The following is a 24,169-nucleotide window of genomic DNA, read 5'->3' on the forward strand; positions in this document are numbered from 1 at the left end:
AAATACCCAAGCATGCGATTGGCTTTGGCTGTTGTGTAGTTAATATGAAACTTCCAGGAAAGGTTATTCGCAATGTGTACTCCAAGGTACTTATAAGTTGAAACGGAGTCGAGTGGAGAATCATTAATACAGTAGCTTGGACAGGATGATTGACTGCGGGAAATTCGCATTGTTTTGCATTTTGCAGCATTCAGTTTCATCTGCCAAAGGGAGCACCAAGAAGCGATATTGTTTAAGTCAGTCTGGAGTAAAGTCACATCAGAAGCGTTAGTTATTTTACGGTAGATTACACAGTCATCAGCGAAAAGACAAATAGAGCTAGATACGCAGTTGGGTAAGTCATTAATATAAATAAGAAAAAGCAATGGAGCCAAGACAGATCCCTGAGGCACTCCTGATTGGACGGGTACCTCAAGGGAGTCAGTCTCGTTAGCTGTGACATACTGGGTGCGGTTTGAAAGAAATGCAGTTATCCAGTCAAGTACTACAGGATCGATGTTAAGGTTACTGAGTTTTAGTATAAGAAGTTGATGATTAATCTTATCAAAGGCCTTGGAAAAATCTAGAAACGCACAATCAGTAATGAACCCCGAGTCTAAAAATGAATGTAGATCATTGGTGAACATAAGTAACTGTGTTTCGCATGAGTATAATTTGCGGAATCCATGCTGGGAGGGATGAAAAAACTGGTTTGATTCGAGAAAGTTGACGAGGTTGGTGAAGATTATGTGCTCAAGTATTTTGCAGGGTACTGATGTCAAGGAAATGGGGCGATAGTTAGACGGTTTGTGTGAATGGCCAGATTTGTAAATAGGAACAACTTTCCCTGTTTTCCAGTCTTTGGGTAGACAGCTCTCGTTAAGTGATTTGGCAAAAATAAAGCTTAATAAAATAGAGCAGTATTCAGTAGTGTTCTGAAGGAGTTTTGATGTGATTCCATCGACACCACAAGACGATGATCGTTTCAGTTTACTAATGATGGTTCTGATTCCGGCGGGATCAAAAACAATGGGGTCCATTGGAGAAAAATGAGCATGAGGGAAAAGCGGGCATTGAGTGGCTGAGGGGCTAGTGAACGAGAGAGAAAAGGTGTTATTCAATAAGGCAGCACATAAATTTTCAGGGACCTGTTTGCCAGACTCGTCAACCAGGGTGATTGTTCGATCGTTGGAGCTCTTTACAATGTTCCAAAATTGTTTCGGATTCGTACTTATTAAGGAAGGAAGTGTGGTGTTAAAGAAATTGAATTTAGCTGTTTTCAGAGCGTTTATGTAGTTTTGTGCTGCCTGATTGTATATTGACCATCGGTTAGGGCTACATCTCATTTTTGCTTGGCGAAAGAGCCTTTTTTTCTTATTGGATAAGCGTTTTAGGTAGGTGTTATACCAGGGGGCACTGGATGAGTGATGGATCGTTCTTAGTGGAATATACTTGTCACTGAGATGGAGAAGTTTACTTTTAAAAGATGACCAGAGTTCGGAAACAGAAAGCCTCGAGTGGATTAGTAAAATGTCATCGAGAAATGAGGAGAGCTCCATATTAATAGCGTCAAAGTTGGCTTTGTTGTAATCTCGGATACGTTTTTTTTGTCCCTTTGCTCGCGTAGATGGCACTGAAAACGAGAAGTGTAATATGTCATGGTCGCTGAAGCCTGGTACGTGTAACACTGCAGAACTGATGTCAGGAGCTGATGTAAGTATTAGATCAATCAAAGAAGATGACGATGGTGTTACACGTGTTGGTAGATTGACAAGCTGAGATAAACTGAAGTCAGAACAAACAGTGACAAAGTTAGAAGCTTCAGCGGTAGTAGAACTAGCACAAAGATTGGACCAGTCAATGCTTGGGAAGTTAAAATCCCCAAGCAAAAAAATAGGTGCACCAGGAAACTGTACAGTGATTTGGTTAAGACAGTCATGGATACCTTCACAAAACGCCGTGCTGCAACTGGGAGGGCGGTAGCAGGCACCAATGACAAATTTTTTGAAAGCAACAGTTATACAGCACCAAACTGTTTCTAAGTCACAATCAATAGATATAGGAAAACACTGAAAACTTTCACTAATAGCAATTAGGACTCCACCACCAATTCTATCAGTTCGATCATAACGAAAAGTAACGAAGTGCTTATTGCAGTCGAACAGTTCATTTGATGATATTTTCTCAGAGAGCCAAGTTTCGGTTAGGACAATTATGTCTGCTTCAGAATCGTTAATTAGCGCATTAAGATAGTCCTTTTTATTGTAAAGGCTGCGAATGTTCGTGTACAGCACGGAAACTTTCGACACTGATCCGCTTCCCCTCACCCGTTCCTAACTTTTGGACGAGTAAGTGCGGCCAGAACGTGTTGCCATGGTAGGCGGGGCCTCGTTATCAACTGTTCGGCTAGCGGGTGGCATCTCGCGTATGTTGTTGGTAAGCGCGTCATAAAAGTAGCATTTGTCTTTGGCAAGCAATTTATTGTGACGTAGCTTGTACTTAGTTTTGAGTGATTTCGCGAACTCAAGAAGTTTCTTTCGAGCTTGTCGAGTAGCTGGGCAGAAGTCCTCGCTCAAGCTGAAATCGCTATCCTGAAGGCCGGACCGCTTGGAAAATACCAGCTCTTTGGTCTTGTGGGATGTGAATTTAACAATAAGTGGCCTGCTTTTTTCGGAATCGTATCGGCCAATTCTATGAGCACGCGCTACCACATCTGATGTTAGCTGCAGTTCAAGTTCCTCAGAAAGTAGAGCTAAAAGTTTTTCTTCGGACTGCTGGGGTGTTTCTGATTCGTCGTCACTGATTCCAAAAAAAATTAAATTATCGCGACGAGAATGGTCTTCCATTTGATCAAGTCGAGAGCGGAGGACTATGGAATCTTGTTCAAGGCGGTCAATGTTTCCTTGTGCTTCATTCATGTCTAGCTGTACGGTTGCCAATGAAGCGGTTTGCTGCTCAACACTTGCTAAACGGTCATTTATTTCAGATATGGTGTTAGAGAGCAAGACCTGCTCCTGCTTTATTTCGATAATAGTCTGGGATAAGTTAGCTTGGTTTGCTTCTATCCTGATGCATCTCTCGTTGGTTTCTTTAACCATTTTGAGCAATTCAGTCATATCGTTATCTTTCGGTCCCGGGTTTTCTTCAACATCACCACACATTAACAGAAAGAGCGAGCAAAATGAGGCTGCCAGTGTTCCAGGGCATGGAAGCACAATAATAAATGGATCATCTGATTTAAAGCATTTAGTAGGGAGATATGGACGACTAACCTGCGCAAAGAAGACGATAACGTGTGAGTGCATCATCGTCGAAGAGGTGCTTCCATGCCCACTGAAGACGAACCGCCCGGCGTCCGCTTTTAAGCCGTCCGTTTTTCGAAATGTTGATGTCGTTGTGGCTGGACTACGATGAATGAGGCCTGGTCTAGCAGTGCAGATGGCAAAAAGGCAGGGGAAGCCGGCGGAATGCGGCAAACCAGCGAAGCTTTGTCCAGGCAATTCAGTGTTCTTTTCACTGGAGTCGAATGTTCCGGCTTTGAAGGGCGTTTCCGCACCATGATTGCAGTAGCTGAAGATAGCAGAAAGCTGCGCAAAGAAGACGATAACGTGTGAGTGCATCATCGTCGAAGAGGTGCTTCCATGCCCACTGAAGACGAACCGCCCGGCGTCCGCTTTTAAGCCGTCCGTTTTTCGAAATGTTGATGTCGTTGTGGCTGGACTACGATGAATGAGGCCTGGTCTAGCAGTGCAGATGGCAAAAAGGCAGGGGAAGCCGGCGGAATGCGGCAAACCAGCGAAGCTTTGTCCAGGCAATTCAGTGTTCTTTTCACTGGAGTCGAATGTTCCGGCTTTGAAGGGCGTTTCCGCACCATGATTGCAGTAGCTGAAGATAGCAGAAAGCTGCGCAAAGAAGACGATAACGTGTGAGTGCATCATCGTCGAAGAGGTGCTTCCATGCCCACTCTATTAACATCCACCCAAGGATTTGATCCCAGTCCAGGACAAATTTAGCTTTCGTTTTTAGCCGCATGCATGACTGCGCTTGGGTGGATGCTAATGACGTGTTGCTACCTTGCGTAAAAGTAGGTTTTAAGAGCGTTAGCTCTTACTCATCACGTTTCAAGATTTCATGGGGTCTGCTACCACCCAGAGATCACAGCGCCATCTGTGGCAGCAACTACTCATCACGCTTCGAGATTCCGCGGGGTCTGCTACCACCCTGAGATCACAGCGCCATCTGTGGCAACTAGAAAACAACACATCTCGCATTAAGACTCGTAGTGCCATCTGCAATAGCATTGTAGAAACAACCACCTGCCACGTGCTAACGATGACGTTACGGTCTAGTATAGTGGATGGAGGTGGAACTACGTGAGTATGACGTCGGGGCAATTCTAGTAAACCAAACAGCTAATGCTCGTTACTTCGTCTTCCAGACGGTGGTGGCCTTTTTTTTTTTCTAGCAATTTCTTGCACACATGTGGGTAGCAATTCACATTCTGTGGCACGCACACACAGGCGGTGCTGTCAACGGGCAAGCGCTTCCTGGTGGCAGTGGACGTGCGGGGCCCCATGGCGCACGGGCGTGTCCGAGGTCTGGACGGGGTGACACCGGCTGAGGCATCGGCACTGCTGCTCCAGGCACTGGTGCGGACGGGGGACACGGTCACCGCACTGGCCTTCGCAGCGCGTGGCCTCGTCCAACTCGAGGTGGACGCTCGGATGAGCCTGGCCGACATCAGTCGCCGCATGCGTGAGGTGGGTTGTTATGGACGTTTGGACGTTACTTTAGACTGCTTTGGGCGTTCTTTCGATTTGCTTTTCACCAGTCCTGTTGAAAAAAAACATTCAAAGAAATAAAATATTCTGCACGCCCAAATAGGCTGTGCTGGCCTAGTGAAAGCCAGTTTGTTTGTTTTGAAACGTGGAACACTCACGGTTAATTTTGTAAAAGCATGTTCAGAATCGTTCATGAAACATCGTGATGGTCACACAGCTGTAATATACTCTTGAAAAGTGATGAAACTGGGCTCTTTGGGAGCTAGCAAGGACGCTGCGGTTACGCTCTACTTGACGCGAAACCCGGGGAACAGATGTTGAACAGGTGTCGCTGTGAGAGGTAACATGCTCAAATGAGGCATTCTTCTGGTGCTATCCTTTAGCAAATAGGCGCTGAGCTGTTTAGGTTTGAGGGAAGATCTTCAAACAGGTGCCACATTATTGATTTGCACTTAGCGACTCGTGCGAATTGGAAGAGGAAACTCTAGCTCCTGCTCAAGTTATGAGTATGAGTATTTTGTTGTGAGCTTGCAACCCCCACTCAGAGGTGCATTGCTGTTGTACGCCACTCACATTTTTGGTGTGCCATAATGCTGCCCATGCTGTTTGGTGCACTTTTTTTTTTTCATGTGTAAATTTATGATGCAGAGAGTCAGCTAAGAAAATTCAGTGAATTGCTGCCAGTTTTCAGGTTTTTGCAGTGAAGGTTATTGGCACATGTTCACAATGTGGTTGCTACACGCCGTCCGTTGTGAAATGCCAGCCTTGTCATTTAAAGTGGCTCCCTCCACTCGGTTGGCTTCGCCAGAGAGCAGTGGTGTTATCTAAACCTGTTATCTGTTAGCAGGTCAATGTGAAACAGGGAACTTCCATTAGAATAGAGATCACTTATCCCTTTCAGGTGCCTTTTATCATTTCAGTTCCAAACAAATATTGTTTGGCCTAAGGAGCAGATTTAGGCCTCAAGGAAGCCAGTCTATTAGTTTTCAGAGGGAAAACACCGATAGCAATTTTTTATGCACGGATACAAACTTTCTGACAAACTTTCAAAATAGCTGTAAACTTTAAAGGGACACTGAGGAGAGCTCTATTAATATTTTTTTTTTATAGCAAAATCCGATAGTTTGGCATTTCATGGCTTTGTTGCCACTTGGCCGGCAGCGAAAGATGCATTTATTTCTAAGAATTTTGGATTTGAAGTTGAAATAGTTTTTCCCGCCGCTCTGATTCAAACTTGGGATTCACCTATGACGACACAGGACTAAGTAGCGTGAAACATGACGTGCACATGACGTAACGCAGACTCTGTGATTTCTGGCAGCCAGCAGTGCGGCCTAGCAGCAGCCGAAAAGAAAGCTACCGCCAGCCGCACGTTGAAGGCATCTATCGGCTATTGCGGCCGTCGCTTCGTTTACATTTGCACCGGCGTTTTGCCAGCGTTACAATGGATCCCGTTCTCGAAGTCGTCAACGAAGTTCTCGCAAATAGACGCCTTTAGCATACCGTGTACCTTGTTACCGTTAGCGGAATACCGGGAGCCCCCATACCGCTGAGAGCAAGCGCTGATTGGTCCCGGCGCTGCAGGAGCGCGCGTAGCTATCGGGTACGTGGCGCCATCTGGCGACGTCAAGGAGATTTGCGCATGCATTTGCTGCGCCTCAGTGATTCATAGCTTCTCGTGTCCTAGTGTTGCTAGAACTATTGGTTCTAGCAACACTGTTTTGTCCTATGACGCCATGAAGCTTGTACTTGCGAGTTTGGCCTGTGGCTGCGATACCTGTATTTTGGTTCTTGCTCTTTTCTATGTTACAGGAGCTTTGTTGTCAGTATGAATGGCGTTTTTGTAATCAGGAGCTGGTATTCTGTCGATGCAAGTCAACTTCAATTTCTCCTCAGTGTCCCTTTAATATTATAACGCCATGGTTTATGAAATCAGCAGCCTAGGGATCATGGAATCATTTTGTGTTTTGAAGATGCACATCACGCATGAAATCCCCAAAGAAAATATTATAGACATTAGTACTGATGGCATTAGCACATGGCTCATTGTTTTGCGAAACGTTTTTGGCTATGCCCGCTACAGTGGAACCTCGATTATACGTCCCCCGGTCATGCGACGACCCGCATTTTACGACGAATTTGTGCGGTCCCGGCAAAACCCCCATAGAGACAATGCATTAAAAACCTCGGTTATACGACGCAAATTTTAGAAGGACCCCGCTTCGTACGACGGCTGGCTCGTACCGTCCGTCAAAAAAAGGTCGTCAGCAAACGCAGGCCGGGATGGGCCGGGAAAAAAAAAAAAAAAAAAAAACTTTGCATGCGAATCTAAGCACCCCCGTTTTTGCGCGGAAGAGAGCGTTGCCGAGGCCGCCAAGTGCACTTGCTCTCTTTTTCGTCGAGCCTGTGCAGTCGGAGTCCCGAGGAGGCGCGGCCTGCCTGTTGTTGTTGCGACTGAGAGAAGGATGAAAAGGAAAGCGCACGGGCCCGCCTACTGGCGTGAGCCAAGCCACCACCGCTGCCGAGGAGAGTTAAAAGATCAGAGGAAAGATAAAGAGAAAAGATAAGACGCGCGTCGGTCGCAGCAACAGATGCGTCCGCAGGAGCCGACGCTGATGAAAAAACAGATAAGCGGGAGAGGCCGCGCTCGCCCAAGCGAGGACAGCGGCGTCCACGGCGCTTTTTGTAATGGAAGTAATGGATGCTTGTGCCCCACGATAAAACTTCCGACGAAGAGGAAGTGGACAACGATGCAGAGGTTTGCGCTCCCATTCCTAGTTACGCGGACGTGTTGCAGGCGGACGTGTTGCAGAGCGTCGACAACATCCGGCGCTTTGCTTGCGCGCGCGACGATGTTGGCGACCTACTGCCCGACGTGGCAGCCCTTGAAAGAAAGTTGATGCGCCGAGGTTGGGCAAAGGTGCAAAAAAAAAAAAAAAAATTACCGATTTTTTTTAAACGGTAATAAAGATTTTTTTGCAAATCTGTTTCAAACAAATGCTGGGTTTTGTCTTTTTTAATCTGATTGGCGTACTTGCCGCGGGCTTGAAGCCGGTCAACAGTTTTCGGCGCAAGGCCGAGCGCCACTGGCCGCATTCTTTGATTTTCGATTATACGACACCCGGATTATACGACGGTTTCGCGCGGTCCCCTGAACGTCGTATAATCGAGGTTCCACTGTAGTTGTCATAACAAAGCAGCCTAGTCGTAATTTGCCTGAAATGAAGAAAGAAGTCCTAGCTAGAGCACACACTCTGAAAAAAACCTCCGAGTTTGCAACGCAAACAATTGTAATCTTGTCATAGATTACATGTGCCATCGCATCAAATGAAACCCGAACGAAGCACTTAAAATGTCCACACAAAAAATAAAAATTATTAGCGACTGGAGAGGAATTTACAGGTGACCTATTAACACTTACAAAATAGCGGTGTTTACGCCTTCGATGCGGATATCAAACACTCTAATATTCTGCCTCCCTAGAGTAATATCTTCCAGTTTTGCAGTTGGCCTTTAAATTCTCTTGTTCGCGTTTCATTTGAAGCTGATAGTACAAGAAGCATCGTAGACGTGTTTCCCTTGAACAAAATTTCATCATTAGTTGCAGTACCCTAAACTCCACATTTTGCAGGCAGATGACATATGAAATCACCTCCAATGTGGAATAAAATTGCTCGCCTGCATCATTATCAATCACTCGCAACACTTGCAGCATCATTGCACCGTTTTTATGCCTTTCAATGCAACGTACTGGGCAAAGTGGGATAGACGTGCAGACTCGGGGGGGGGGGGGTGCATAACTGACTGTGTTTCGCGTGTGGTGCAGACCCCCATGGGTCCGGTGGATGTGTCGCTTCCCCTGCGGTGGGCCAAGGAGCAGGGGCGCCCCTTTGACCTGGTGCTGGTGTGCACCGACAACCAGACCCAGAGCTTCGCCCTCCACCCGGCCCAGGCCCTGCGGGAGTACCGGGAGGCATGCAGCCTGCCTGACACCAGGTGAGAGCAGCTGCCCCTCTGCACGTTTGTTGCTGCAGCTTGCAAAATCAGGCCATCTTGTACTTAAGTGACAGGAAAGAGGGATTGAAAAACACTGAGGGCAGTAGTGACTTGGTCCGCCATCGCCTACTAGGGAAAAAAAAAAATCTTTCCCGCTGTCAAGCAGTCATGTCTTGTGGAGTAAAATTTTGTTAGCTTTAAGTCTGCTGGATTGTGTAATACAGGCGAGGAGCCCATTTATAACAGCCCCACTTATTACGAATGCTCGCTTAATATGAAAGAAGAGGACGTGATGGTCACAGTACACATTAGGGCAAAGGCACTGAATCTCGAATAGAATGATGGTCTACGGACACGGGATCCAGTTACATTGAGCACTGAGGTGCCACACATTTTCATGGGGGCATGCAGAGTGGCTGCGATCCTCATCGGGGACGTACTTAAGCATCTGAAACCTTGATAGCTTACACCAGCTATTACAGCAAAGCTCAAGCAGGCTTACCATCGGCCAACCGCCACGGTGGCTCAGTGGTTACAGCGTTTGGCTGCTGAGTTCAAAGATGCCGGATTGAATCTTGGCTGCAGTAGTTACATGTCGATGGAGGCCAAATGCATGAAACGTTATGAAAGATGAAATGGAACACTAAACTCCGCTACCGCTGTTCAGATGACTGGCAAACTCACGAGTGAAACTTGCCCTTGGGCTCACTGTTGTACTAACGAGACCAGTGCAGGTGGTGTTACACCACGTATACCGTATAAATGCGTGTAAGGGCCGCACTTTTTTTTCCAGATTCGAGGGCCAATTTTGGTGGTGCGGCCCATACACGCGACTTACGAAAAAAAAATTTTTTTTTGCTAAACACACCAACCAGGAAATGAAAGACATTTATTCTGCGTCCAATCGTCACTCGCCGAGTATTTCAACTCTGAGCTGGTGCTGTGCTCTGGTGCACGCTCACCCCACAAGAAGCCGCGCAGCACGTCCGCTGTCAGCGCGTAGCCGTTGTTCCGCACTTCCATCACATAGCAGAGCAGCTCTTCTTACAGTTCAGGAAACTCGCACGGCTTGCCTCGGAAAGCGGGTTTTTTGCAGCTTGTGTTTCTCAATGCATCCTTCTGGTTGCACCATCATCGGACGCACTCCTCGGCCGCTTCGAATTTCCTGCCCGCCGCACGCTTGTGGGTTCGAGAGCTAACTCCCAGCCGTGTAGCTATTAAGGTGCTTGCCCATCGTGCTAAAACTGCAAAGCTTGGCGGCAGCACGCGAAAGCTACAACCACAGCTACGGCGAGCACGCTCACACGCCACAAAAACAACAAAAAACTGGAGCTGGCGATGCTGATGTCGATGTGGATGGCGGGAGGTCGCGGCGGAGAAAAAAGTTTACGATGATGATGATGACGACCGCGGCCTCGGGCGCCATCCATGGACGGCACTTGGAAGCTCCTGTGTGCGTGGGGCCAGAGCAACGGCGCGCCGCTGGAGCAGATCGCGGCGGCCACGGCGCGTGCGTGGCTCCGCGATCAACTCCACGATCTAGCGCACTTTTGCTCTCAGCCGGAGCTGATCATGGAGGCCGCGGCGCGTGCATTTAGAAGGCTATTCCCACCTGGGTCGTGGAAAGTTCGGGGTGCGGCCCTTACAGGGATTTATTTTTTTTTAAACATTTCCTTCGGGAAAACGGGGTGCGGCCTATACACGGGTGCGGCCCTTACACGCGTTTATACAATAAATACAATATCTCTACTTCTGCAAGGCACCAAAAACTGTCCACTTATAAGGGTTGTTTTTCTGCCAGGAGTGCCACAGTAGCCTTTGCCACACAGTCCAAACTGGAGCTTCAGTTGTGTGCTAAGTGGTCTGCTCTGCTCTGACGAAGGCTGCCCTTACTAAACATCTAGGCCAGCCTGCAAGCTTTTGCTTGTACCACAGCCCTTTTTTCCGCCGGTGCTTGCAGGTTCGCAGTGTGCGCCATGTGCAGCCAGGGTTTCTCCCTGGCGCCGCCTGATGAGTTGGGCATGCTGGACGTGGCGGGCTGCGATGGTCACACCCTGCAGCTGCTGCAGGATTTTGCCACCGGTCGCTTCTGAGGACCCCATCGTCCCAAACTGTGAGTCCGGTCGCAGCTCTTGCCCAAGCACTCTCTTCTTCTGCCTTCCTACAAGGGACCGTTGTCCTTGTGGTGATTTTCGACTGAAGGAAGCAGTGCAGTGATGAAGTCCCCTTTGAGTTCTCCTAGGTCTCCGCCGTAGCTATGCCAAGCTTTGAACCGGGAGAGCAGAAAGTTGGGCTGTTTGGTTGATATGCATACTGAAAAAATTGTGCAGAAACATGAGGACTCAGCAGAGACAAACACAAGGACGAAAACACAAGGAAGAAAAAATGAGTGCAGCATCTAACACAGCCCCGTTCGTTCCTTGTGCCATGGGAGTTGTGTATAAGTTGCCGCTATCCTGTGGTGCCGTGTACAGGGTCCTTCAAAATATGTGCGAACACGGCGAAGCGTGCCCGCGCTTCGCGGAGCGTCAGCGCATTCGGCGCGGTCGCGCATCTAAACAATGTGGCACATGCGCACAGCAGACTGGAGGCGGTGCTTCGTGTCGTCTGCTACAGCACGGAAGCACGGCGCGCTTCCGTGCTGTAGCAGACGACACGAAGCACCGCCTCCAGTCTGCTGTGCGCATGTGCCACATTGTTTCGATGCGCGACCGCGCCGAATGCGCTGACGCTCCGCGAAGCGCGGGCACGCTTCGCCGTGTTCGCACATATTTTGAAGGGCCCTGTACATCGGCCAAACCGGGCGATGCGTCAACGAAAGTTTAGGAGAACACCGAAGATTACTCAGGTTAGATTCCCTTGACAACCTCCCAAAACATTGCCGCAATTGTGGTGTGAGTGATAAGAAAATGCAATCTAAAACCGCTCTTTGACAAAAGAACAATTCTGTTCAGGCATAGGGATCAACTTGTGCAGGAGCTCAAGGAAGCGTTTCATATGTGTATCAACGCAGGTAAATGCGTCAGCCAGACTTCCGTCCGCTTCTCTGATAGGGAGTTCCGCTTTTTGGCCAAATCACTCGGGTATACAGGGGGTGACATGTGATGTTCGTGATGATAGCTTGGTGTGGTCTGTTTTGTTTTTTCCTATTTTTATGTGCATGTTTTTTGGAGTAAAACCTCAGCTGTGAGCAGCGCTCATCCTTGTGTTTGTCTCTGCTTAGTCTTCATGTTTCTGCGCAATTTTTTTGGTATTCAAACCGGGAACATAGGCGGCACGTTGACTATCAGCGTGGTGGCAAGGATTGCACATGGTGGCAGCTAGTGGAGGTGCAGGCAGGCACTTGCGTGCACCCCAGCCAGTAGATTCAATATGCTTCTTTTTTTGTAGCACTTATATAGCATGCGCCTCTCCACGCTCGCTGGATTCTGCAGAGCTATGGAGGCCGGTTTTTCACTCATCTCATTGGGTACTAACTGAGTTAAACCCTAGCCATTTTTTTCTTGTCCTGTCTGTGTTACTACTGCACTGTAGTCCTAAGTAAGTTTGTTTCCATCTACCAGCAAAGTTTGAGGCCAATGTACTGTGTTGTACTTCAGAAAAAAGTAAGATAAATCTGTGATCTCGATGTGAATTGTCGCGAAAGACTGTTATAAACTTCTAAAGCACAAAGTGGAGATTCCCATTTAATCATGGTGGATAAAATGTACACACTTGGTGTGTTGTATGCTTAGTAAATGTAGCGATCTAGGATTCATATGAATTTCAAAAAATTTTTTTTCTTTCACAGGATTCTGAACAAAGCAGCTATCCGAGCCCGGTTCCTGATCTGCCCTTGGGGCAGCGCGTGGAGCAGCGTCCTGCCTGGCAGGCACATCCACGATCCTTTTTAAGAGGTGCGATTCTGGGCTTGTCTGCCCCCTCTCCCCCCCACATCCAAAGTGACGCCCAAAGCACAGACTGTCGCATTGCGGAGGAAGGGCACAAAAACTATGTGCGCTCGATTTCCTCATCCTCCCTCACACATCTTCTATTCTGTTTGCATTCTGCGTGATACCGGTGTTGACGCGTATTTTCGGGACAAAAAAAAAAAAAGGAGCACTAGAAGGATACAGGAAAAGCGCGAATGAGGAAGTGATGGTGGTGTTGTGCCTTTGTTGGAACCCTCTTCATCGGTGTGTTTGTGTGCGTGTGTGTGTCTTCCAAGTTCTACGCTCATTTTAAAAAGAAAAAAAAAGGCCGTCTGCCTCTTGAGCATCTGCAGTTATTAGCTTAGGCAGTGTAAAATGTATTTACATATGCTTAAAAATAATTGCGAGAAAGGCTGAATGTTAAAAATGATGCAGCCACAAAATGGGCTTAGCTTGGGCTAACAGCTTACTGCCAGCTGAAACAGCAGAGCTCAAGGGTACAGCAGGCACTGTATGTTTGTTTACAAGGAACAAGGGTAGAAGCAAAAAAGGTTTCCCTCATTTTTTGTAGACTGAAGCTGCTGCCTGCAGGTCTGAGCACTGTACTGCTTTGTCCTCAAAACATGAGATGCTAATGCACACACGGGGTTTCCTTGCTTGAAGTGTTACGCTCTTTAGCTTGTCTGAAATCACCCCGTGACGTCGATTTGGGCACTAGAAACCGTAAAGCTTAAAGGGACACTGAGAAGAAATTGAAGTTGGCTTGTATCGACAGAATACCAGCTCCCGATTACAAAAAACGCCACTCATACTGACAACAAAGCTCTTGTAACGTAGAAAAGAGCAAGAACCAAAATACAGGTATCGCCGCCACAGGCCAAACTCGCAAGTACAATCGTGATGATGTCATAGGACAAAACAGTGTTGCTAGAACCAATAGTTCTAGCAACACTAGGGCACGAGAAGCCACGAATCACTGAGGCGCAGCAAATGCCACGGCCAGTCTCGAGGGGGGCGCGCTGTGCAAATGCATGCGCAAATCTCCTTGATGTCGCCAGATGGCACCACTTACCCGACAGCTACGCGCGCTCCTGCAGCATCGGGACCAATCAGCGCCTGCTCACAGCGGTAGGCGGGCTCCCGGTATTCCGCTAACGGTGACAAGGTACACGGTACGCTAAAGGTGTCTATTTGCGAGAACTTCGTTGACGACTTCGAGAACGAGATCAATTGTAGCGCTGGCAAAACGCCGGTGCAAACATAAACGAAGCGACGGTAGCGACGGCCGCAATAGCCGATAGATGCCTTCAACGTGCGGCCAGCGGTAGCTTTCTTTTCGGCTGCTGATAGGCCGCACTGCTGGCAGCTAGAAATCACGGAGTCTGCGTTACGTCATGTGCACGTCATGTTTCACGTCACTTAGTCCTGTGTGGTCATAAGAGAATCCCAAGTTTGAATCAGAGCGGCGGGAAGAACTTTTTCAACTTCGAATCCAAATTTCTTAGAAATAAATGCATCTTTCGCTGCCGGCCAAGTGGCAACAAAGCCATGAAAGGCCGAACTGTCGGATTTTGCTATAAAAAAAATATTAATAGAGCTCTCCTCACTGTCCCTTTAACTAATCAGAACTAAGCCCAGCCCTGTGTTGTGCATGTTTTACGCAGGCAGGTTCAAGTAGTGTTCAAGTGAACAGCGAGCTGGCCAGCTTGTTATTGAGCTCGGTGCCTGTCAGGTTACACACCCTTTTTGTGCAACAGAGCTCAGAATCATTATGACATGACCATGCCATGAGCAGCCTATTGATGACTGAAAATGTGTTTTGCATTGCTAATTACCGTATTTACTCATGTAATTTGCGCACACCTAACCCTTGTTTGTTGAAAAAAAACGTGCTCACATATTTTATGCACCTTTGAAAGGTCTGAGTGCCGTTTACCTGGCTTGATCGCGCTAGTGGTCACTTTTCTGGATGAACAGTTCAAAAGCAAACTTTCAGTAATCTCCGGCGCCAAGCCAGAATACGAAACTACGGAACCGTTTGCTGTTCAGTTTGTTGCTAGTCAACCGGACGACCCGCAAGGGCGCTGTTTTATACCCTGTTATCTCCAGTTGCCCCTGACTGCTGGCTTCGCGATTGTATCTTGAGTGTTAATCGCTTTTAGCTATGCACCTGTTATCATGACATCCCTGGGGGAACTACCATATACACTCGCGTAATGAACCCACTGTATAATAAACCTGCCCCCACTTGCTGTTCAGAATTTACTTTTTTGTTTCCAACCTTTAGCTTTTTGTGGCAGGTTCCTCAGTTCTGACACCAGCCGCAGTGCAACTTGGCAAAGTGCCAAGACGTTGTGTGTCCTAAGCTAAGGCTAAACATTTGCATTACACGCTGCTAACCGTCCTGTGTGTCTTTTTGACCTCACGTAAGAAATGTGCACCTGACCTTCAGGGCCGGAGTTCAGCATGTTTGCTTTATCTCGCCACGATTGGCCAGCTCCGCCGGCTGCCACAAAATTGCGAAATCGTATCAAAGTGAACTATGCTAAACACCAGCCACATGGATGCGTCTGACCCTGTGCATTTGTTGATGATGGAAGGACGGAGGGACGTATGAAATTTCGAGTTCGCCAAAAAAAATCTGTTCAAACTTTTTTTGCTACCTAATGAACCCTCCTCCCAAACTGATGTCAACTTTTCTGGAAGGAAATTGGGTTCATTACACAAGTGTATACGGAATATAACATGAGGCGAGGCGGGATGGGGTATGCATCTTATGTTTACTGTCAACTTTTTGGCCAGCGCGCGGTCGCATCGGGAGACAATCCAGTTGTCAGGCAAATCGGATAATGACCCCCCACCCCGAGGCGTGCCAGAGGGGAGACTTTTGTCAGCGCCCTCCAACACACCTTTTAGAGAAGCAGGGTGAGCTACCCCCTCCCATCTTAGTTTGTGCAGCGTTTTTTGGACATGAGAGTACCGTTCAGTTGGAGCTTTTAATTTGGAACCTAGCAGCAGTGTGGTGGCTGGGCAGGGTACAGGGTACGGAGCACCCTCCAAATCTGATAGAGAATAGGTCTACAGGTGGCAGTATACAGCACGTATTGCGGGTTACGACCTTTGTAGAATTTATTAAGACATGTTTGCAAAATCTTCACGTAATTTGGGCACCTCCATTTTGAAGCCTAATTTAAAGAAAAAAAAGTGCATAAATTACACGAGTCAATGCGGTATATCTTGAAACCCTCATTTCAAATGCTGTTTCACTAAACTGCAATTTGTGCGCATGTCTTTCACTCTGCGTATGCTGAAGATGAACACCATACACAGCCAAGACAATCCACTTGAGGCATATTTGGCTTCATGTGTGCAGACGCTGTTTCTCTGATACGAGCATGCATGCTTGCACAGTTCTTGGTTTCAGTTAAAGATGCAGATTCATGTCGGTCACGGTTAGCATCATTGCGTCATGACAGGCACGAATCGGCATTTGCGTATCTGTACTAGACTGGACAGTGGTGTTTCGAAATTTGAGAGCACATGGCATGGGAAACGTCATTCGGTCAGCCAATGCAGCAGGACATATCGGCAGCCCTCGTGAGTCAACCAAGTACGACTGAGACTGCCGGTCTGAGTTGAACCTGCTAGCTCCTGTTGAGTTCTGCATGGCAGGCAGTGCAGCTGTGTAGCACTGCCCAGCTGTAATGGAAGTCAGCGGCTGTTGGCTTTGCAGCCATTGAAAATGCCTGTGTAGCAGATGTTTCGGACCTGCAGTGCACCTTTATTTCAGAGCAGCTGCCATTGAGGCAGCGGTCATGGAATTTGTCTTGGTTCTTGGGTCAATTATTGGATTTGCCAGTGAATAGGAATTTGCTTCAGGTGTACAGCACCCCTGCAGTACTTTTGCTAGGAATTTTTGAAGATTGTACACTACAATTAGGGTTGAACAAAATCCGTGATTAATCCATTTTCTTTTTCTCTCTTTATGTTAAAGTCCAGCGTTTCTTGCACAGTTGAGTGAAGTAACTTTGCACCACATCGTGGGTTTAACCAAGTCTTTATATATCATGCACATGTTCTGGGAGCCTTTATGACAAGCTGAAGAATATAAAGGCAGGCTATGACAGGCTTGTCATTTGCGTGCATCCTATTGATAACAGGTGTCCTGTCGTGTACAAACGTAGAGCGTAAACAGTGTGAACCGCCACCATGCCATCCATTGTGCTGGAACGAAATCTGCACTGGGCGCGCTCTTTTTTTATCGTTATTCCTAGTACAAGTTTCGTACTTTCACTGTATGAAGTGGTTAAGCACAGATGCCAGCATTGCTTACTGCAAACGCAGCCAAAGTGGTAATGTGCACGCTGACATTTGAGTGGTCTTTCACTTAAAAATCACCAGAGTGTTGTAAGGACAGTGACAGCCCAGTATTGACAGCCGACTGCAATGGCTCGCGTGGCGCCATCTGTCGGCACACGTGAGCACTTTCGGCATGGGCTCCACTGCAGCTTTGCTCTTCACCTAACACGTTGGTGCATTATACTAGGCATTAGATGCATAGTGCGCCCTCGATTGTGCAGTTATTACTGCCATTGCTTATGAGAATTTTTTTCATGAATGCTCGCAGATAAGATAAATTATCCACCGTTAGTGTTTTCAGAACCTGTGAGGTCACCTGGAGGGCTGAAAAACCAAAACCTCAACTGAACGAAACTCGTTGGCTAGTGAAGTTTTCCCCTGTATTTAATGACTTTGCCGTCAGAGTGGAAACTGGTTAATTCGAACTCACCTAATCTAAATAACCGGTTTATTCAAACTGGTCCTTTTTTCTTGTCAGCATTGAGTGTATTAAAAATGCACCCATTAATTCAAACACTGCTCATTTCCTTTGGAGTTAAAGATCCCAGCTCAGGTAGGGCAACTTCATATGTATGTCAGTCTTTTCAGCCACGAACAAGGGATTGCATATCATTCAGTCCTTCTAGTGCCACCTGACAGTGCTGAATGAAAAGCATATTGGCGGAAAATGTAGAAAGAAGTGCTATTTGCACTATCTGAAATTTTAGGGTAACTCAGACAGTGTTCAATTTTTGCTCTCTTTGAGATGCTTTAGTTTTTCCCTTCGGTCAGAAAGCCTCTTAGCAAATAGAAGACATGTCGCTTAGTCACATGTCCTTGGCAGAGGTGAACGTATGGGTGAATCTTAAGGGTTAGAATTCAGGCGGGGTATAGGAAAAGCAGTTTATATAGGCCGTGCCTTCCTGTAACTTTTTCACTGAAAAAAAAAAAATGGCTGTCACAGTGGTTGTTTAGTATAAAATTCCTCACTCAAAGGGTTGGCCAGTTCCTTCTTATTCCACCCTTTGCTCTCGGAAAGATTATGACAGAGCTTCTAAAAGCAAGACGAAAGTTTCAAGCTGGCACCTTCGTAAAGCAACATTGTTCATCGCGTTCAGCACTCCAGATGTCACGCTTGTCTAGACAGCTGTAACGGCTACATTATAGTGTGGCATTTGTAATCTAGACTCGGTCCATCTTATGTACCGTCCAAAAGTCGTGGCACGGCTTTGCATTATCCCGGAAATGTACTATGCCACCAAAGCCATTGCAGGCCCCCTTTAATCACACACTTGCTCATTTTTTGTCTTCTTTTTAGCATTTGATTATATCTATGCTTGTTGGTGTGAGCCTTTTTGAAATGTCTAGGGGGTGTTTGTTGCATGATAATATATATATATTACACACTGCATTTTTTTTTTGGCCGTTGGTGTTTGCTTTTGCAACCTAGAACAGGCTTTTGTTATCCTAGGAATGCACTCGGTATGTGAATTTATACATATATTTATGTGGTAGATGACCTATCCTCTGCTCTTGAGTGTGCTATTTATTATGCTATTAGTGTATTGGGCATGTAGCCTTTTTTTCATGCACCGATAGCTATTGCATTGTGTCTCTTATTTATACAGGAGCATATATGTTCTATTTTTCTGGTGGGCTTGTTGGTAGGGCTTAGAGCAGGCCCCCAGCACATCGTGTCCATGTTTTACCCATTATATGAAATTATGTTAGCTTAACAACCTTTTTTTTGGGACTTGTTTTCCTGAATGCTGCAATAGGAATGGCATTGGAACACCTTGAAGACAAACCATTTGCCTGTTTAGCACATCTTATGATGTAACATTTTTTATCTGCATTTTTTTTCCTTAAAGGCAGAATGATCATGGTGTTCAAGTGCTCCTGTGCTGGAAACATAAACAGTAGTAGAGCTTATTTGGTTTATCTTGCTGTTTTGTAATGTCCCTGTCACATGCGCAGTCTCGATGCCCACTGATGAAAACCGCTGCCATGTTTCCAGAGAAATTCATGTGCACCACGGCCATTGACAAGTTTTAGTGCTCATTGAGGAACGTACGTGCATTCTGACTGCTGACACAGCAGACTGGTTTACAAAAGCACTCGCACTGAAGGATTAATGAACTGAATGACATGTGTTAAAGTGTGTGCTATATTTAGTTTAATATTGTCTAAAAAAGCTCTTCAAACACAGTGAAACCTCGATCAATGCCCTTATAATTTGCAGCACTTCTGCTCCCCCTCGTAATTTGTTCCTGACCCGAAAGACGCGGGTTCGATCCGGGCCGCGGCGGCCGAATTTCGATGGAGGCGAAATTCTAGAGGCCCGTGTACTGTGCGATGTCAGTGCACGTTAGAGAGCACCAGGTGGTCGAAATTTCCGGAGCCCTCCTCTACGGTGTCCCCCATAGCCTGAGTCGCTTTGGGACGTTAAACCCCATAAACCTTGCCGCCGCGGTGGCTCAGTGGTTATGGTGCTCGGCTGCTGACCCGAAAGATGCGGGTTCAATCCCGGCCGTGGCAGTTGAATTTCTTTGGAGGAAAAATTCTAGAGGCCCGTGTACTGTGCGATGTCAGTGCATGTTAAGGACCCCAGGTGGTCGAAATTTCCGGAGCCCTCCACTGCGGCGCCTCTCATAGCCTTAGTCACTTTGGGACGTTAAACCCCATAAACCATCCAAACCAACCAAACCCCCATAAACCAAACCAATCTCTCGTAATGTGTAATGTAAATTTTACCAGGCAATTCGAGCTAGCAGCTTGCACCAGTCAGAGACTGCTGTCAAGGTCACTTGAGATCGCAGTGGTCATTCATAAATCCCTCTTAAGTCTATATCGATCGAGTTTTCTGGTAATTGAAAATTATCATGTTTTGTGCTTTATCTTTTATTTTACATCCCTTCATGCGCTATGGTAACGTAGGAGAAAGTTTGGAAAAAAAACGAAAAGCTAGCGGCGGTTCCCCCACTGGGCTCGATGTGCATGGGAATGGCCTGTGTGACAGGGGTATAAATTAATCCCAACAGGGAAGATGTTATACTATGTCAATGGCTTTACTATTTAATGGGACTGTTTAGCGTGTTTGTCTGCAAGAAGCAACATTGTGAATTTTTGTAGCGAGAGATACTGCCAAGCGCACCGCAGCTGCATATTTTTACTATAAATTTCAACATAAACTACTTTGTGGCTAATGTGGCACTCCTGTTTTCATGTAATTTTTATCCTTTCATGTTATACGAATGTCTGAAAAGCATTGGATGTTTGTGTTATTCTTTGCACGTCTATAGTTGTTGATTTGCGGTATCTTCTGTGCTTTGAAATTGTGGCTTTATTCATGTTCAGGGCAACCTCAGACATGTTGAGTAGGTGTGAATAGGCATATTGTACTGCAGCAGAAACGGAAAATTTCGGGTATCTCTCACTGCTGTGTCTACATTTCAGTGCATGCAGGTCTCCTGTAGTAGAGAGATGCTGATGCTGAGCGAACACCAGCCAGTGTATGTCTGGGACCAGAGTTGTTTTGTTTTTTCCCATTCATATATATCTTTACATCCCAACAGTGGAGTGGCCTACAAGGGTGTTGCTGTACCACTGCGGCAGCTATTCCGAGCCGTACAATAGTTGCCTATTTTCGGGTGGTTTCAAAGTGTTTACCAGCGGCGAGGGTCTCAAACTTGCTCGCCTATGGTCTGTTGTTCAGCAACATAAAGTGGCCAGGGCAGCCATGCAAAATAAGAACTTAGCTGGGTTATTTTGTTTGTTTTTGGCTTCTTTTAATTTATATTTTTATAGAGGTGACATGGTATTCTAGCTTTATCACATGGCTGCTCTTGTTGCGTCTTTTTCCAAGTCCTCTCCCATACTCTACTGGTTGAAAACGAACTGCCAGTTGGAAGTGGATTGCAGCTGTAGGATTCACGTGCATGTGTTTTAAAGGGCTGTTTTGTGTAACAGACAAGTTTCTTTTGCACTCCCCAGAGGGCGCCACATTTCGTTAAGGAAAAACTTATCCCTGGGAGATGTGGAAAATGCAGTGTGATAGTCTGCTGCACTCTGAGAGAAGGAATAGGAAGAACTGTTGCTATTGGACAATATTCTTCACTCTAAGCGGACTTGGATTGCCTTAAAGGGTGTTACGTGTTTTCACCTTAGGGGAAGAGCTGACCATGCACAAGTTTGAGACCCACGCTTCATTCAGTGAGTCAACCTGAAGTGTTGGGCTAAATGTCTCCTCCAGCTTTCTTCCGGTGTATGTTAAAAGAAAGGGTATGCATGCCAGATTTACTTGGTCGAATGGTGTTGAACAGGAAGTCGTATATGTGTATATACTATTCTGAAGAATAAACTGTTTTCTTACTGTATGCTTCTGTTCTTTATTGGTAGCTGTGTATTTGGCACAAAAAGTGTGCCACTATCACAAAAATTTGCTGGCACTTTTTTCCTCCAACTCATTCTTATTGGGCTCCCTCTAGTTCAAACTCCGCTTAAATTGAACAAATTTTCGGTCTCTTTGGAGTTTGATTGCCGAGATTTGTCTTGATATGCGAGCACAGTGTGTGCGAGTAAACAACGTACCACTAAAAATGTAACCTACCTGCATCAAAACATCTTGTCGGAAAGGTAGGTACTCAGACACTGTCAGCGTCGGTCTCGGCGGTTGACCAACCTTCCCTAGCAGAGAAAGGGCTCCTTTTCACTGGTCTTTTGTACCGGCCACCTCCTCCCAGAATTCAATGAGAACAAAGCAGTTCAGTCGGGAGCTGCAAAACAAGGAAGATTTTACTTGAGGCAGGCTAACGATGCATTTTATTTTCACTTTCATGGTGCTAAGACCACTGCATGGAAGTGTTAGTGGGTGTTCGGTGTATTTATTCTCAAGCAGTTAATATTTTACTGCGAAAGCTGCTATGAATCCCTCACCGCTAAATGTTGACGGTCTACGCGTAGACTGTCGCGTGTCACCCTGTGGCCAGCGCCGAACACGTGGTCGGGAGTACACATTGTTGGGCAAGTCTGTCGTTCATTGTTAAGCAAGGGACTGTGCAACACAAACATATGGACGTGAAGAACACAGAAGTCCTGTCCTAATGCTCTTCACGTCTTCGAAACTGAGCTGGCAGTTCATTATGAATTTTTATAACCGTGTTTTTTAAAATTCGCGGGCCGATTGGTGTTTTCGTAGTGAGCGATTTTGAAAGCAAAATCGGAAAAATAGACGTCACTAGCCTCGTGACGTCGGCAGGCCACCACACGCTGTCATCCGCTGGAGCCACGGTAGTCACGATGTCATGGGCACACTTCCGGTAGCCATGAAAATCGTCTGTTCGTGCAGCCTCGCGACTCCCTCGGGCAAGCAGAGCCAGGGCATTGCCTTCGCGCATATGGGTTCAATTTATCTCTGCCGCCTATTGTCGAGAGTTCGGGAGCCACTCGCAGAGCCTTTGTCGCAGTGACAAGCAAAGAAATCCGACGCGCACCGCAATCCAGGAAGGCGCAGAGAGTCCGGAGAGGTGCTGACGACGCTGCTGCTTGGGTACTAGGTGCGACAACCGGAAGTCGCAAACGAACGTCAGCGAATAACGTATTCATGGGCGGGGCCCAGTCCCAGAGCTGTTTTCTTTATTTTTTTTTTCTGGTGCGCCACGTGTACGAGTTGAGGGGGAGTTGGTGGAGGAGCGTAATTTTTAATCATCTATAACTTCGTCGTTATTAATGCTAGCTCAAAAATTCTTGTGCGTGGGTGACGAGTGATGGAACGCCTATCTCTCTCCTGCATCACGTAACCTCAATTAATTTATTGCATATTCCCTTTAATTAGCAAGCGGCATACCGAAACTTCTCTAAAGGGAGGATTACCCCACTGGCAGCGCTTATCCTCGAAAACACACAGCACAGCAAAAATCAAGCACCTATAGTTCGTGTTTCTGCACCAGCAAGGGGTGGAGGGGAATGAGTGTGCACACACTGTCTCCCCAGGATTTTCCACCTGGCTTCCTCATTTTCCTTCGATCAGACAAAATATACTCAACATGATTATAACGTCTGCAGATATGCTGCAACATCGGAGACTCGAACGTAGAAGGTATATCCCCCTCCAGAAGAGCCTCACCAAAAAACAGGAGGTTCATCTCGGGCGACTATAAACACAGACTTCTAATGACCTGTCTTGATTGCATGCCATGGACCCTGCATCTTTCAGTAAAGAATGCCAGTTCTGCGGGGAGGAGGAAGACCTATATATCATATGATGTAGGCCCGCCGATGCAGTCCGGAAATGAAGTAACCAAGCCAACTACTGAGGTACGGTAGGCGGCTCTATACAGCCTACTTGAGAGAGCACCGGCATCAGCGACAGTCCTGGTTATCTTTTCTTCGCCGCGCGGACACGCGACCTTCGATTTTGAAACAATACTAAATTGTTCGCAAAAATTCTCGGCCAGCCACATACCGTTCGGCCGTGGCTGCAAGACGCTGCATTGAAGGGGCTGGCGATCAATTTCCACTACCTGTGTTCTTTAAAGTGCGCTAACTCATCGCCCATTGTATTTATATATGATACCCTTGGTTGCCGCCTGCGTCCACCTTGCTTAGAACAGGAGCAGCCGAAAATAATTGAAAGACATCTGTAGCGAGACTGCATGCTGTTTTAATGACAAAATTGCCTCGTTAAATGCCGATGACTGATGAAGTGCGCGCTGTTGACGGGCTTGTGCGGCACCCGACAGAGCCGATCAAGTCGTCGCTTCCAGGTGGTACAGAGATGGCCGCGGGTGCAAGCCCTCTGAGCGCTCTTGGGCGCCCTAGCCCGACATAGCAGCACGACTGCCAGGCTCCGAGGTGACTACGGAGTGGACGATGAGCGCCGTTTAGTGCGTACTCCATGGCCACGCTGCACACCGGCCAGCGGGGGGCCATGCGAGCGCCGCTAGGGCACCGGTGATACCGCGTCCTGTCGAGCTGGACGTGGTGGCGGCGGAATCCCGGCGGTGGCAGAGACCCTGCTCGATGCCCGATGGAAAGCAGCGGCGTCCGCAGTGTCCTTGCTCTCTCCGGCGTCTCCTTTGCCGCAGAACTGCAGGTCATAACGCGTACGGGCCGGCAGCGTCGATGCAGGCCCCGGGCGGGAGAGTCCACCCGAAGCTTTGAGAA

At 47.1% G+C, this 24,169-nt stretch overlaps 1 protein-coding gene across 4 annotated transcripts in view; it reads left to right on the forward strand.

The window, feature by feature from the left end:
* Window positions 1–18,993, forward strand: part of LOC149360223 (RNA-binding protein RO60-like) — a 36,274-nt gene extending 17,281 nt beyond the window's left edge. For 3 of the 4 annotated variants that reach the window (XM_089572211.1, XM_089572212.1, XM_089572213.1), the window contains exons 6-7: window positions 4,500–4,739; window positions 8,587–8,777. In XM_089572211.1, coding sequence (XP_089428337.1) covers window positions 4,500–4,739; window positions 8,587–8,760 — 414 coding nt within the window. In that variant the 3' untranslated portion in view covers window positions 8,761–8,777. Of the gene's footprint in view, window positions 1–4,499; window positions 4,740–8,586; window positions 8,778–10,716; window positions 10,870–12,546 lie in introns of those variants that run through there. The other variant, XM_089572214.1, reaches the window with a different exon arrangement.
* The last annotated feature ends 5,176 nt before the right edge of the window (window positions 18,994–24,169 follow it).

Source organism: Amblyomma mixtum, chromosome 2 (assembly GCF_055824585.1).
Source record: "Amblyomma mixtum isolate Tamu chromosome 2, ASM5582458v1, whole genome shotgun sequence".
NCBI classification, from domain to species: Eukaryota; Metazoa; Arthropoda; class Arachnida; order Ixodida; family Ixodidae; genus Amblyomma; species Amblyomma mixtum.